Here is a 16,230-nt window from a genome sequence, read left to right on the forward strand (position 1 = left end):
CATATAGTGACTATTGCTAATAATTAGCCTACATGTTTATGTTCTTCTCTTAGGGCCTAGAGTTGCTAGACTACTCTTTAACCAACGATTTAATTAATTCCAGCACAAAAGAACAGATCCATCTCACCTAGAAATCAGAAAACAAAGAAAGGAATGAATAAATAAATCGAAAGAAATGAAACAAATGCACAATTTGACACCATCCCCTCCCACACAAGGAATTACACTTTTTAGATCCAATATGTTTTTCCGCCCTGGAAATTCATCTGCCGTAATTAGCACCTTGTTACTCTAAGCTAGATTGACAAGAGAAAATCTGTTTTATCAGACAGACCTGTGAAAATGTCTCACTAACCTATTCTTCTCCACGTATGTATATGCGTTCATGTGTTGCTGTTGTCTTTTTTTAAACATAGAGTTTATTTGTGTATTTTATGTCAGTGGCCCACATTATAAGTATGGAAACCAAATTCTTTGTTTATATTGGTGCTTTTTTTTTTTTTGTTGCCATAAGTGGCACTTTAGAGGAGTGTGTTTTTCTCTACACATGTCAGCAAATCTTAAAACCTGTAATCAAATGTGGAATCAGTATAATTAAGCAATAAGGTACAAGAGGCTGCTTTATTGTGAATTTTGGCTGTGTCTCAAACCAAAGGCAGCTGTCCTGCTGCCCAATCAGTCAACAACTAACAGGCAGCATTTCTGTGGGATTTGGAGACAAGCTTCCAATTCTTTTCTTGGTTTTGCGTTTTTACGGTTTTCGTTTTTACATTAATTCTCTACAATGCTTATTTCTCAGAAGATGTTGAATCATAAATTAAAAAAATTAAAAAATAAATAATATTTACTTCCAACTTCGTATAGGCTACAGCAGATCTTGCACTATAATATTAATAAAGAGTATCTTAGGGTTGCTGCATAATTAAGACAAATTCTTCACTAAATGCCATCTTTCCACTAGTCCCTGACATGTAAACTAATGTCTCTATGGCCTCTTAACTGAACTAGGCATATATTTTATAAATCGCTTTTTATATAGCATATGCTACCATGCATCTTTCTGTGTTTGTGCACATTAATGGAAAGGAGGAGTCCAGAGATTTCGTCAGATGCAGCTTCTTGTGTTTGAAAACAACAGAATGGAGGTTCTGTCTTTAAAACACAGCGCTTCTGATGCGAGACGATAAAAAAAAAGAAAAAAAAAACCTCGAGGTGTGTCGCAAACAATGATCAAATATATGTCTAGCATGCGTTTACACGGTAAAACAGATGCAAAAAAAAGTCCTGTTTGAACGGACCTTTAATTTTTAAAAGATCTTTTGCATTAAGGCTGCGTGGAGTTTTACAGGGTTCTTGTGACAGCCGTGAGGTGCGGCGCTGGCGTTTGATGGCACTATTGATGGGAAAGTTGTGAGGAAAGTCACAGAGCCACAGAGGAATTTGATTACCTTCATCCATTATCCGCACAGTGAGCGACGGAGAAACTCGCCATCTGTCATCCGTTTCATTAGCATCGTCAACACCTGCCCTGCCTGTTTACCACTCTCTCTCTCTCTCTCTCTATCTCTCTCTCTCTCTCTCTCTCTCATACTGATTTTTTTTCTTTTTTTTTTCAAACAAGCTTTTAATGAAATAATAAACGTTTTCTTTGCTCATGTAAATATAGTCTTATCCGGTTTAGGTGAACATATGTGCTTCATATTTGAGATCCTTTTCACAAGTTTGTCGAAAGAAGTTTACAGAGAGAAAGAAGAATTATACTTAGTCTATGTGGAGCTGTTATTGAGTTCATGTTCATTATGCCACCTGCATAAAATAAATCAATCCAATATGATATAATTGGGGTTTATGTTATATGATTTCTATCTATCTATCTATCTATCTGTCTGTCTGTATGTCTGATCTATCTGTGTCTGTCCGTCCCTCCGTCCGTCCGTCCATTCATCCATCCATCCATCCATCTATCCAATAATTTACCGTATATCTATCTATCTATCTATCCAATAATTTACCATATATCTATCTATCTATCTATCCAATAATTTATCCAATAATTTACCGTATATCTATCTATCTATCTATCTATCTATCTATCTATCTATCTATCTATCTATCTATCTATCTATCTATCTATCTATCTATCTATCTATCTATCTATCCATCCATCCATCTATCCAATAATTTACCGTATATCTATCTATCTATCTATCTATCTATCTATCTATCTATCTATCTATCTATCTATCTATCTATCTATCTATCTATCTATCTATCTATCTATCTATCTATCTATCTATCTATCTATCCAAAACCAAACTGTCAACCAACAACTAATGACAAACAAACATGACAGATTGCAGACTACCACACCATGGCATTTCGATAGTAAGGTAGCAAAAAAGTGAAAGGAGGAAACAGTCCTTCTGGTTACCGAGGCATTCTGAATTCCTCCTCCAGCCCTCTCTGCAAAATCCCCAGGTGCTGCTGCGGGCCCCATTAGCGCCCGAGTCTCTGCCTCCAGCAGGCCATGCGTGTCCCCAATGACACTTTGTTGGATGAGAACCAAGTTTTACCCCCCCTCAGCAGTCAGATAGCTCACTTCCGTCCAATCGCAGGACGGGAAGAGACAGGGGCGGAGTCCTGGAGAACAGGGCTGTCCCGGTGGACAGGTGGAACAGAGGAACATCATGAGCTGAACAACAGAACGGCGTGCAGGACAGGAGGACAGAGGGTGAAATGTGACTGTCAAAAAATCAATGTACTGTTTAGGCCACATGTGTACTTTAAAGCAATAGAGCATCCAAAAATGAAAAATCTGTCATTTACTGTATACTCACCCTCATGTCATTTCAAACCCATATGATTCTTCTTTCCACATCAGTGCGTCTTATAAACAGGCAAATGAAAACTAAATTTTCTTTTAGAAACTTGGGAACTAAAATAAAATTAGTAATAAATGCACATTTTACCAGGGCTAATAATGTTACTTAAAACTAAAAAAATAAAATTAATAAAAATAAACCTAACAGTATAGCACCTTCTTTGTACTGCTGTCTTGTCACACTTATATCTCCATCTTCTCCTTATGACAAATCACATTCCTCATTTGTAAGTCATTTTGAATGCAAGTATAATAATTTAAATTGTGTAAAACAGCCACGCAATGCATTGTTGTTGAATTTGTGTGAAATGTAAACATTGCATTTGCTTGTAAAAACCCAATAGTGCAGAATAAATTTGCATATTAGATGTACATCAAAAGATGCCCAGTATGAAGCGTGTCACAAAGCTCCGCAGCCTTTGTGAATGTTGTTTTGAAGCCATGCCATACAGCATCTTACAATATTTTTACAGCTCTATAGAAATACACGTAATGCAAGACGCATTGTGTGATCATGTGTGAGAGAAGCATGAAATACAAAACAGCGAATGACTTTGAATGAGCCGCTTCAACAGTTCATAGTTCAGCGAACAGCAGTGTAAACACACAATCACACATCTGGTGTTGAAGCTCCAGGAGCCCGGGGTCAAGTACACCTCCACCTTGAAAATATTTGGCTACTTGCAGCCTCCGGGGCAAACGCCCCAGTCTTCATGAATTCACCCTGCCGGTGTGTTGTTTACTAAGAGGCTATGAAATGAATGCATGGATTGTTTTCAAGGTTTTTGTCTTATGTAACCGACACATTCGAATTTTCACTGCCATAGAATATACAACAAAATATTAACTTTTTAAATCAATTGTAAGTGGTCCTGGCTATGCAAAATGAATCAACAGAGACAATATACAATATTCCTGTATATATACAATGTTCATATTCCCTTTTAAATTGGATGTCATTACATATTAGACGGGAAATACACTGGTGTATTTTTATTTATAGTCCTGTTAGGTCTATTACCCAAATCACATGTTAGTACATATTCAACCCGATCATCTAATCATATCCTTTTGATTATCCCTAGGGAAAGAAAAACTGTTTATGGTCGCTCTGCTTTTGGTTTTGCTGCTCCAAATGATTGGAATGTGCTACTAAAGTCATTGAAATTGGAGTCATTTATTTCAATCTCTGCATTTAAAAAACTACTAGGAAGGAAGTGTTTTTATCACAACATATGTGTGTGCTTTCCTGCATCTCAAACAGTAGAGCATTGGTGCATGCAACGCTAAGGTCATCATGGGTTTGATTCCTAGGGAAATAAAGCTGCAGTCCATAACTTTTTGGGGTTAAAAATGATCCAAAATAAAAAATTTGAGCAGGTACATAACCAGCCAGTGTTCAAAACTCTCTGCTTCCCTTAGCTCGATTCAAAACGGTATGTAATCATGTTTTTAATTCCAGTGGTACTGGTGGATTTCCGTGGGAAATTCGAGCATGTCTTTGCGTCATTACGTCACATCTGTACACATAAAGAAGGAGTCTCGGCTAATAGGCGTGTGAGGATGTTGGTGGTGGAGATTTATAGCCTTTTCTCACAGCACTTGATATAAACTTATCAATTTGATGGCGGATCCAGAAAGGTTCAAATGACAATCACCAGTGACAACTGGAGATTCACCCCGTTGTAAAATGTAAAAGACGTCGGACTTCGGAGTGGCTACAGAAAAAAAGAGACTGCAACCGGGACCATGCGAAAACAAGGATAAATATTGGGGCATTAAATGTAGTCACTCAATGCTGATGTTGTTAACATTAACAGTTTGAGAACAAAGTATAATTTGCACAGTTTGACGTGATATGATAAGTGATCGTTAGATTTACTGCAATGCTTATTTTCCCTTAGTTGGTCAGACTCAGAACAAAAGTGGATTGTTCAGATGACATTTTCTAGTGAAAATAATTATGTTGGTCATACTTCCAAAAAGTAGAATCTGTGATTGCGAATGACAGTATCCACATGGCGCGGTGACTGACAGCCGCACATTCTCCTCAAAACATTGGATTCATCCGCGCTGTGCCGTGCCGAAGCACAACCCACGTAAAGTTATATAATTCCGCGAATAACTGCAATTGCAGATTTCGAACAGAGATGGTGACAGAGGAAAAACTATGGACTGCAGCTTTAAGTGACTTGGCTGGTAAAATAAAGGTTAACAATAAAACACAAATTGTTTGCATTATTAGGCGACACTAAAAAAAAAAAAAATTAGGCAAATAGGCATACACACTTTATTCACTAATATGAACCTTAAAAGGGCTGTTAGAAATTTTATGTAGGCTATTAATCACTTTGGTTTATTGCCAAAGTGTGAACAGGTTGTAACTTTAAAAAACGAGATCTTCCCCGTCTTCCTAAGTTTCCTATGAAAGTCTGTAGACTTGTTTTTTTTAAGTGAGGGACTCGGATGTTTTCAAAATCAAAAGGATGTGACGTTTACACGCGGTCCCGATATCCTCTCTTCCATTCTTCCGAAAGAGCCATTCTGTGCATAATGTCAATGTGTCATGCAAAGAAAATGGATTCATTCAAACTAATCTGCCAGGTCGATATAGTCTATAGCCTAGTCTCAAATAGGCCTATGTAGCCTATAGGCTAGCCTATTCAAACTATCATAAAAGTGTAGCTAATTTTAATTAGCCTACCTCATCATCATCTTCGGCATGATGCAGGTGAAGAGCAGGGCTGGTGGAAACATATCCACATCGCTATATGATCAGATGTTTTCTTAACTTCCATTTTCTGACCGCTGTCAATTTTGTTGTGTGATTATTTTGTTATTGTCAGGAAAGCAGTCAGCACGCAGATAGCAATGATTGTTAACAGTTGGCTATATTGCTGCAAAGGTATTTTCAACTTCTTTTTTCTTCTTAAGAGAATAGCGTATATAGGGGCCTTCCATTCAGTCTCTCGGACGTTACATGTGCACGCTCACGAGCAATCAGTGGCTGGCTGCAGTTCACCTAACGGCCACCGGTGGCGCTAATGACAAGAGTTTCTCAATTCCACATAGTATACCGCCCAAGTGAGAGCTTTTGTAGGCTACATTTTCTTTCTGAGATTTAGGCAGAGTTTCGTTTGAACAGTTTAAAATGATTGTGATGCTGGCAGAAGTTTCACACTCGAGCAGTTTAGATTTTATTTTCCACTCAACTCCACACAGCCTGATTTATTTTAGATTTTGGTATCAGTTGTGAACAGCAGGTGTGTTTCTGGGTAATGGCAGTTGGAACGTGTCCCATTAGCTCACAGACAAACAGCACAGACATGGAGAAATCTGACACATGGAAAGCTGCTCAGTTTAATGTTCATTTAATGTAGGATTATTTTCTGTGCCGAGGCTTTAAAAACACTTTTATTTCAAATAGCTGATGGTAAGAAGAGGAAAACACACTTTTAACTGTAGCCTTTATTATGCCTCGGGCATGTTACGCACACAGGTCTGTTAAAGCCTTTGTCTGTTCTGCATTCTCTTGTGCTGTAATTAAATCGTGACTTTGTACAAGTGTCAATATATGAAGTTCTTCGAGATGAACTCTTTAATAGCGTTCAGCCTCTCAGCAAGGACCACACTATTATAAATGATCTGCCATCACTTTTTACTAATGGAAGTTAAATATGTCTCTTATTAGTCTTTCTGGGGCTCCAATAAACTTATGATTTATATAAATGACGGGAACTCATACATGTTTAATCAATGGCTGTATCATGTTCATTCCTATGAAATTGAAACTTCATTCTGTATGAAACTAGATCTGTAAAGTTTGCCCTGTGTAGAGTGTAAATGCTATTATTTGCTATCATAATGCTATGTGTGTGTGCATAAATATATATATATATTTATTCTATTCTATTTTATTTTATTTTACAACCAAATATAGGCCTACAAACGATGTTTACAACTTCAGCACAGGCTATATTTTTATCCCTGACTGAATAATAAACAAAAATGCTAAGTATTCACAAATGTATAACGTGTTTAATTTGTTGTATGATAATTGTGTCATCTTAAAATGTTTTTCTTTTCTTTTTTTTTGTAATGAAAAATATTTAATTACACGATTCTTGTCTGCCAGTGTTATGTTATCTATTAAAATTTAACAAAAATATGTTTAGTCTTAAAATACTTTGTATTATTGTTATTATTGATATAAATATTATATAAAACAATATAAAATTATTTATTAAACATTTTAAATATTAATTAGGGCTGTCAAATCGATTAATATAAGTGTTTTTGTTATATATACACACACACACACACACATTACATAAACGAACTTGTATGTTAGATGCGATTAATCGCGATTAATTGATTTGAATGCACTAATATAGGCCTGCGCGCGCGCACACACACACAAGCAGCACATTTGTGTAGGCATTGTATGACGACAACACAATCACATTAATCAGTCAAGGTCTGTATGAATATTTGTTTTGGAATGAGTCTTCTTAATGCGTATATGCTTTAAAAAAAAATAGTAGCCTATCATGCAATACTGTTACATAATTTTTGTTCTCATTTCTCCGAAATAGACTCTCACACACTGGAACATAATTGCAGTCTTTCTCTCCTCCTCAGACCTCTGACTGCTGAGTTCAGAAGTGTTTCCCAGTGCCCAGGCCTCGTGCCAATCCGATGCCAATCTGACATGCAAATGAGCTTCTGGCTTCTGCTGTGGTGTCATTTTATGGCAGCCCTGCACCCATCACTCCCAGAATGCACTGCTTCCCACACCGCCTCTGCTCCTTAAAGCATCTAATTAAAACAGCAGATCCCTCGGCCTCACCCCTCCCCTCCCCAGTCTCTCACACCATTCCACAAGAGAAATGATTATTAGGAATTTAATAGGGAGAGTTTTGTGTCCCATGCCATCTGTGTCCCGGGGAAGGCTGGAAATTTGGGGAGGGTTGACGATGTGACTAGAGCTGTCCTTTTCCCTCTCTCTCTCTCTCTCTCTCTCTCTCTCTCTCTCTCTCTCTGGGAATTATTATTCACTTCTGCAGCCAAAGTTTAAGGTGGTAAATCACCATTGTGGGGGCAGAGCATTTTTCACTTTTAATCACCAAGATTATTTCTAACAGGCTATTTATCTTAGGCAATGCCAAACTCAGAGGAATTGTGCCCTTTAACCATTCAAGACACTGTTTGTCCATTTAAATAATTGCTATTTATCAGGACTGGAATTCTATTTCTTTTCATTTCATTATATTCGGCAAAATACACAAACAAACCATTTAAAATTATTTTCTCTTTCTTTTTTTTTTACTCACAAATGTTTTTTTCCAAGAGTTATTTTGTGAATTGAGCAGAGACTAATTCTGTTATGACCACGTAATAATAAAAATAAATAAAAATACATGTTATACTAATAAAATACATTATTGTATTCAATTTAACAATAAAACTATCTATCTATCTATCTATCTATCTATCTATCTATCTATCTATCTATCTATCTATCTATCTATCTATCTATCTATCTATCTATCTATCTATCTATCTATCCATCCATCCATCCATCCATCCATCCATCCATCTGTTTGCTTGTCTTACCTTGCATCTCACAGACTGTATATTTTCATGAAGCAATGTAATTTATTGTAAATGCTATTCATATTTACTTGTGACATATTGACAATTAAGCCATAGGGTGCAATTATGAGCCACTCGTTAATTGATTCACTTAGAATAAGTTGATTGTATGTGTTATATATGCATGTGTTGCATACATTATGAATAGCATTTTAATATGGGTCGCATGGACTATAAGAATATATGAATGTGAAAACTGTGTCCATATAAAAGCCAGACTGACGCCCCCAGCTCTGCCACCCACACAGAATATGCCATATGCTGCTATACTTTACCTCTATATTCTCCTATGAGAGAGAGAGAGAGAGAGACAGGGCACATTCACGGTTAACCTCTCAGTCAAAGGAGAGCAAATGCATGCCAAGCATTGAGACCTTCACCCCCGAGACTGTTTGCCTGCAGACCTCTCTCTCTCTCACACACACTTTGCACACACACTCCTCCTGTCAGGGAGCAGCTGTCAGAGGCTGACTGAAGGAGAGGATGAGTGTGAGAGGAAGGATGGTGTCATTGGCCTGGAGGTTTCCAGCTCCAGAGATTCACATGCCAAACACAGAGACACATTTTCACACTATAAGAGCAGGACAAGTTGATGTCACAGGAGCAAAAACCAGCATGGGTTTCATTTTCCTTCTCAGCAATTTTATTTTATTTTATTTTTTTATTTTTTTTTACAACCAAATATACAAACGATGTTTACGTATATGGTTTAAAACTTCAGTAGGCTACAGGCTATATTTTATGCTTGACTGAAAAAAAAAAAAAATCTAAATCAAAGTATTCATAAATGTTTAACGTCGTGTTTAATTTTCACGTGTAGGCTATCTGATAAACTGTAAGATATAGAAACTTTAAATGGCTGTAAATCTAAAATTTGTCGCGAACAGATTAGACTGTAAAACAGAAATGCTCGGTTTCTGAAAAATTGAATTTTACATTTTATTTCTACATTTATTTCTAAATAAATAACACATTTGCAATTGCCGTTTTATCTATTAAATATTTTAATGGTCGGATACGTATAAAAAGCGGTTTGTGTGACTGTCGGTCAAACTCTGGCATTGAGTCAATTCTGTCCGCCATCGAGAACTATTGACTCTCAAAAAGAGAGGAATTTAATAATAATATTATATGAAGTAAATGTAGCAATATAATAATAATAATAATAATAAAGAAGAATCACAGAATTAATCACTGATCTTGTTTCAGTGATCTTGAATTCCGTCTCTTCGTTTCACAAACTGCGAAACAAACTTTGAAAATGTGTTCGAAAAATCTTACATAATCATTTAAAAAATATGTACTCAAAAACTAGAATAAAAATATATAATTTCAATTTTAAATCGACATACAGCAACTGTTATCTCCCGACTTGTGTTTTCCGACATCTGAAAATACCTTGTTGATCTGAAAAAATCTGTAGGACAGCTGCAAACATGTAAATTCATTCGATGTTTTATCTAATATCTTATTTATAATAATTACGGTAATAACAATAATAAATAAATAATCTAAACAATAATAAATTGCATTAAAGTTCGTTATTTGGTTAACATACATTATTAACAAGCTTGTAAAAGGTCATAATGAATTCAACATGGTCATGCTGAAACCCCAGTGGAGCACTTATATCCAAATATGAATAAACATAAGGCCAAATGCAAACAATTGCTAATTGAATATTTATTATTTCAAGTATTTTGCTTAACCTTCACTTAAAAAAAGCATTACAAACAACAAATATCGGCCAAGTGTTTTTCGGTCCGATTGTCAGCTGTCATACATGTCAGACTCATTAGTGCTGTGGAGGATTTATCAAGTGTAAAAGTTGATTGCAATATAAACTGAGAATATTAAGAACGTTATTTTTTTTTTCTGTAGCCTATTTACTAAACTAGCCACTTTTAAAGACAAGCTTTCTTTACATTTTTGAATTCTTTCATTTGTACATTCGTTTTTATTTTCCCTGTTATTATCAGATATGAATCTGATAACTTAATACATTTATACATTATTAAATTATTAATAATACATTTAAAACGTAAATGTCGAGATTACAGATCTGATGCCGAATTGTATTCTGCTTTTACATAATAGTAGGCAAATGTGGTCTAATATTTTCAAACACGTCTATTAATGCTGCGTGTTGATCTTTTAGGTGACTTCCTCAAGAAAGAGCATAAACACAGTTGATCACATTTAAGATTTATTTCCACAAGCCGATCGAAGTGCACGAGCCCCTCAAGTTCACATCATTCACAAGACCCGAGATGCTCCTCTGTCAACAAAATAAATAGGAAAAACATTTCCACGTTGCAAAATCACAATAGTTTTCTTGTTTACATGAAGCGAAATCAGTCAAAAGGGTGGGGGAGTATATAGTTCAAAGACACAGATGTCGATAAATAATCAAATTCACACAATAAGGCTATTTACATGTCTGCACGATAATATACTGTGTTGCATAGTTCCATTATTGCTATCATGATTCGGTGTTTCATGTAACACGCAAATAAATCCATTTCCACAGTATATACGAGACAAGAATTTTTGTTTTTCGATTAATTGATTGTAATAGGCCTACCACAGCCTGCGTCGATGCATGAGCAACCTATGCAGTCTGAAATAAATAGAATTGATTTTACAGTATTTTATGATGAAATCAAACGTGCCAAAAACAAAGCAAAACAATCAGCAACACGCCCTAATTAATTAACAGATTAGTGTAGCTGGCGTCCAACCCCTATGCTCGCTTTTAATTATGGAAACCAGTATTTAATTCGTCCTGGCTCTGGAACGATTGGCTGCGGGGATGTAAGTCATAAGGAAAATGGCTGTCTGGGGAAACGCGGTACATGGAGCCCCGGCCGGGAACGTTACAGTATCTCATCCCATAATGGCAGTTCTTACTGTACTCGACTTGGTCCTCGTGTTTTTTAAGCGAGAAAATCCCGTTGTAATTAATCGGAGGACTCATTTGGCCTTCGAAACGAGGGCTGCTGCTCTCCGGAGAGGCGCTGTCGTAATAGGACTCGTAGGACGCGTAATAGTTGTAGGGCCGGAACGGTTTGACGCTGTCCCGGGTCCCAGAGCTGAGGCCGGTGGGCGTGGCCATCTCAGCAGCGTTCGGGTACGGGTACAGAGAATCATACTGAGGCCTGCCCGAGAACGACACGTCCCCGTTGTGATCTGTGAGGAAATTTCTGGAGTTCAGCTGCAAGCAACCCGCGACCAAGTTGGTGGTGGGCTGCGACAAGCCCTTGCACAGGGTCTGCACGAACGCGAGCAGGTCAGGCCTCTTCCCCGCGCTCAGAGTCTCAGATAGAGCCCATATGTAATTCTTGGCCAGCCTCAGAGTCTCGATCTTGGAGAGTTTTTGCGTTTTGGAGTAGCACGGCACGACTTTGCGCAGGCTCTCGAGCGCGTCGTTGAGGCCGTGCATGCGGCTGCGCTCGCGCGCGTTCGCTTCTTGGCGGCGCACTTTGACACGTTCGCCGCGTCCTTCGGAGAATTTCTTTTTACGCGCGCCTTTCTTCTTCGGGTGATCGTTCTCGTCCTCCTCTCTCTCCTCCTCCTCCTCCTCCTCTTCCCTGTCCGTGTTGTCGTCCTCTGCCTCCTTGAGCTCGGCGCTATTGAGTGTCCGCGCGTCTTCTTGACGCGTGAATGTCGCACCAAACTGAGACTCGCGCATCATGTCTGGGTCTTCAAATGGTACGGTTAGCATCGTCCCTGTATAACAACAAAAATGAACAACAAAATAAAACAGTCTTGACGTCAAATACCCGGAAGCCTAACTACCCATGGGTTACTAAAGTATTCAAAACAAATGTTTTATTTACGACTAAATATGGTCAGTGGTTAGCTGTTGAAGAGCCTCTTACGTTTTGTTTTATAACATAGATTATATAACGTGATTTTTTTTTTTTTTTACTAAAGCCATAACGAGACTATGCTGGTCCAATATGCATGTAAAAATGTTTCAAAATGTGTTTCAGATGTCTGCTACAAATTAGTTTCGAAATGTACAACTTATCCCTAAACGGTGTAAACACCTGTCAAGTAAAAAAGAGTGGCATTTTTACAATCTATCCCACTATATTTTCTACTTTGTGCATTAACGTGGTAACATGATTACATTTTTTTTGCCATCCCAAAATGTCCTTTGAAATGATCAGCATTTTCATTCAAAACAGTTAACAAATATAGAAGGCTAAAAAATAAAAATAAATAAAAAACCCATCAGAATGTGTTTGTCACTCAAATCTATAGGCCTGGATGATGTTTATTTTGTTCAATTTTTGAGTGCAAGACAATTGGAAAATATTCCAATGTACGCATCATGATCATGAATCATATTTCTAGTTTATTTTTAGTTTTAAGCATATACATTTTGTGTTGATGTTTTATGTCAAATCAAATGATAACCTGCTGATTCAGATGATGCACGTTTTGTCATTTTAACATTCATTAACATGATCACAAATCAACTTACTAACCAGACGTGAAATTATACTTAATCAACACAAATGTGTTGTTCTGTAAACGTTTTTCACACAGATTTACAGCTTCTATTGTCAGCTCAGGAGGGTGGTGGTCATGTATGATAGAGATTTCACTCCTGTAGCTCATTTCTAATTGGTTAATCTGGCGATGTTACTCCCTGTACTGCCCTACTCAGACAAACAACAATTAAATATATAGCAAGAACAATCCTGGGTGAACTCAAAACCATGGCAGCATTACGCACATTGCCTGTCGTATACCAACACAAATAAGGTAGCAAAGACTGGAGCTAAGCGTTTTTTTTTTTTTTTTTTTTTTTTTTTTACAATAAACACAACGATAACACATTCATGCCAAAAACTGAAGCTCTAAATCAGACTGGTTTCAACGGCTCACCTGTTTCGTTCAGTTTTCAGCTCGCATGTTCAAATTCCTTGCGACGTTCAGAGCTGCCTCCCATGTGCTTGATGTGGAGCTGTATGAATTCCTTTAATCTCCCTCTCTCTCTTTCACAGAGAAATGACACCCATGCCAGGCACCAGCGCTGGTACCCATGCCATCTGCCACTGACGTTTTGTTGGTCACGTGATGCAGTCTCCGGGGACCTTCATTCCGCTCTCATCATCTGGTGCGCACGGTAATGGGCACCGGGAGGCTCTCATTTACCGTCAAAAAACTCCGGGTAAAAAAAAGAAGAGATTAATGCCAGTATTGCTGCGGCAATACCAGTGTAGAAACGACTAAATGATTTAGACTTTAAAGTGAAGCGTGTATTTGATTATAGGGCGACGGATGCTGCAGGCAAGAGCAAATCAGTTGAGATGTCTTCACTATGCATGTTAGAGTCGTCTGATGGATAATAAATGCTCAGATATTACATCAAATCTCTGCGCCTACAGTAAATATGAATAATAGCCTGCGTGCATATAAATGTTAAGGAGCATTCAATTGGTAAACAGCAAATAATTAATTCATTGTGCTGTCATGTGCAGCCTATCAAACCCTCGCTTTGGTGTCAGAACTGTGACTTTTAGAGACTGTATTTAGGGGTGAATGGGAAACTTTTTCTCAGTCATTATTATAATTGTAAAAAGTGTCCATATCAACCTGAACTCACCCTATAAGGCAAGTTGTCACAATGTCTATGAACAAGAATTCATCTTTGTGCAATATTTATTATAGGTAAACATAATAAGGTGAACACAATAAAATCACTGTGAGAGACAAGAATCATATGATGAAGGCAGATTTTAACTGAAATGTTGAACAAACTGTTCTCAAGAGAAGAGGTAATATTTTTCATCATCATCAGATTGGGGCAAGATATGTGTTTTTAATAAAGTCATTGGCTGAAAATGATGTATGCTTTTCTTTTCTTTTCTTCACATTTAGAATGTTCCTTATGAAACCATTATTTATTCAAAAAATAGTATTTAGCATACTAAAACAGTATTTCTTAAAGTTCACTCAACCCCCTATTCAACTTTCAACAAACTCATAATGACTAGTTAGATGTACTTACTGAGAAAGGCATAGGCCTACTTAACTGAAACCAATAGCTTCAGTGAACTTTCAAAAAATGAGTTGGCACAACTTCAACCACTGAAGTTGAGTGAACTAAAAAATGCTTTGCAGTTGGTTGCTTTATTTTTTAAAGTTAACTCAACTATTTATTTTACAGTGATATATAATTGTTATATTTGACATTTTTGCTTTACTTATGGTTTTTTTTGTTGTTGTTTTTTTTTGAGAAGCAATTGCAAAGCAGTTTGATTGCAACAACTTGCCCCGATATTGGGCCAATTCAACAAACTGCATCGTTTTTTCATTAAATAATAGTGGAAATGTTCATTACATTTTTGTAGACAAGTCTTTTGAATTTGACTATTTCCTAAGAAATAGTCACTGAAAGTCACATTTTGATTCACTTCCTTACAGAGGTGTAAAGTCCAGGGGTCAGAAAGTAAAAGTCCTGCCATATGTTTATTCCACCCATGAACTCAGCCAGCTGATTTCACTAATTAGTTCTATCTCCTAGCTGAAAAACTGTGTTAATTAGCCAATCCATGTGATTGGGACAAAATACTGAGGAGGACTTTTACTTTCTGGACCTGGACTTTACACCTCTGCTTCCTGATACTTTGAGGAATGCATTTTGAATGAAAGCATGCGCGCATCACATATATTCCTACAGATAAAACATTGTAGTAGCATGGTTTTGTTGGTGTTAGATATTGTTGCGTTAAGTGCTACGGTAACTCAGGCCCACAGTGTATGACAGCTCTGAATCTCTGTAGTGCAGTCTTGCGAGAAGACTGTTAGAAGTGCAGCTGTGTTTAGTTTACGCTTCATCGTCTTTAAATCATATAGCAGACAAACTACTACTTTTCCAGTAAATATTTCTCTGTGCAGCAGAGGGCAGTCCCCAAAACGGCAACATTTGGACACACACGCACACACACACGCACACGCGTTCACAATCTGCCCCCCAAAACGCCTCAGCTGGCATTCTGCACGTTCTGGTCCAGTTCACACCAGCATCTGATGAGTCAAACTCCTCATTTCAGACTAATCAGTTGACTGCACTAATTGCAAATGCAAATATGCAAATTTAAATTAATTAATTACTCCACTAATTAGTTCTCTGGTCTTTTCAGGTAATAAATCATTGTGTAGTTGAAAGAAAGAGATGGAGAGAGAAAGGGGAAATGCATTTATCTGCCACCTACTACTCTTATAGAGATTCACACACACTCAACACTCTGAGGAGAAAGTTTGGAAGAAGTCCAATGGGAATGTGTTTCGGGTGTGTTTTAGTGACAATTCGAGTTTGATATTTTTGGACATGGCACCATGCAAATATCATGGTATGCCACCATTCAAAAGTTTGGGGTCAGAAAGATTTCCAGAAAGAAATTAATACTTATGAAGCATTAAATTGGTTAAAAGTGACATTTTAAAAAAGACTTTTATTTCTATGTCACATAAATGCTGTCCTTTTGACCTTTTATTCAGCAAAGAATCCTGAAAGAAAATGCATCACCATAAAAATATACCATAAAAATATGAAGCGGCACAACTGGTTTCAACATTGATAATAACAAGAAATGTTTTAAAAAATCTGCATATTAGAGTGATTTCTGAAGGATCATGTGACTTAAGACTGGAGTAATGATGCTGAAAATTCAGCT

At 37.1% G+C, this 16,230-nt stretch overlaps 1 protein-coding gene across 1 annotated transcript; it reads right to left on the reverse strand.

The window, feature by feature from the left end:
• Positions 1-10,730: 10,730 nt before the first annotated feature.
• Positions 10,731-13,563, reverse strand: neurod6b (neuronal differentiation 6b). The gene is made up of 2 exons (XM_084411980.1): positions 13,436-13,563; positions 10,731-12,265 (listed from the first exon to the last, which is right to left on the reverse strand). Exon 2 carries the CDS (start codon positions 12,258-12,260, stop codon positions 11,292-11,294), a length of 969 nt encoding a protein of 322 aa, XP_084268106.1. The 5' UTR covers positions 12,261-12,265; positions 13,436-13,563; the 3' UTR covers positions 10,731-11,291.
• Between the last annotated feature and the right edge of the window lie 2,667 nt (positions 13,564-16,230).

Source organism: Rutilus rutilus (assembly GCF_951802725.1).
Source record: "Rutilus rutilus genome assembly, chromosome: 6".
Lineage (NCBI taxonomy): Eukaryota > Metazoa > Chordata > Actinopteri > Cypriniformes > Leuciscidae > Rutilus > Rutilus rutilus.

Bases quoted from the DNA above. Each gene is read 5' to 3' on its own strand.
- neurod6b (XM_084411980.1), bottom strand. From the start codon at position 12,260: ATGCTAACCGTACCATTTGAAGACCCAGACATGATGCGCGAGTCTCAG.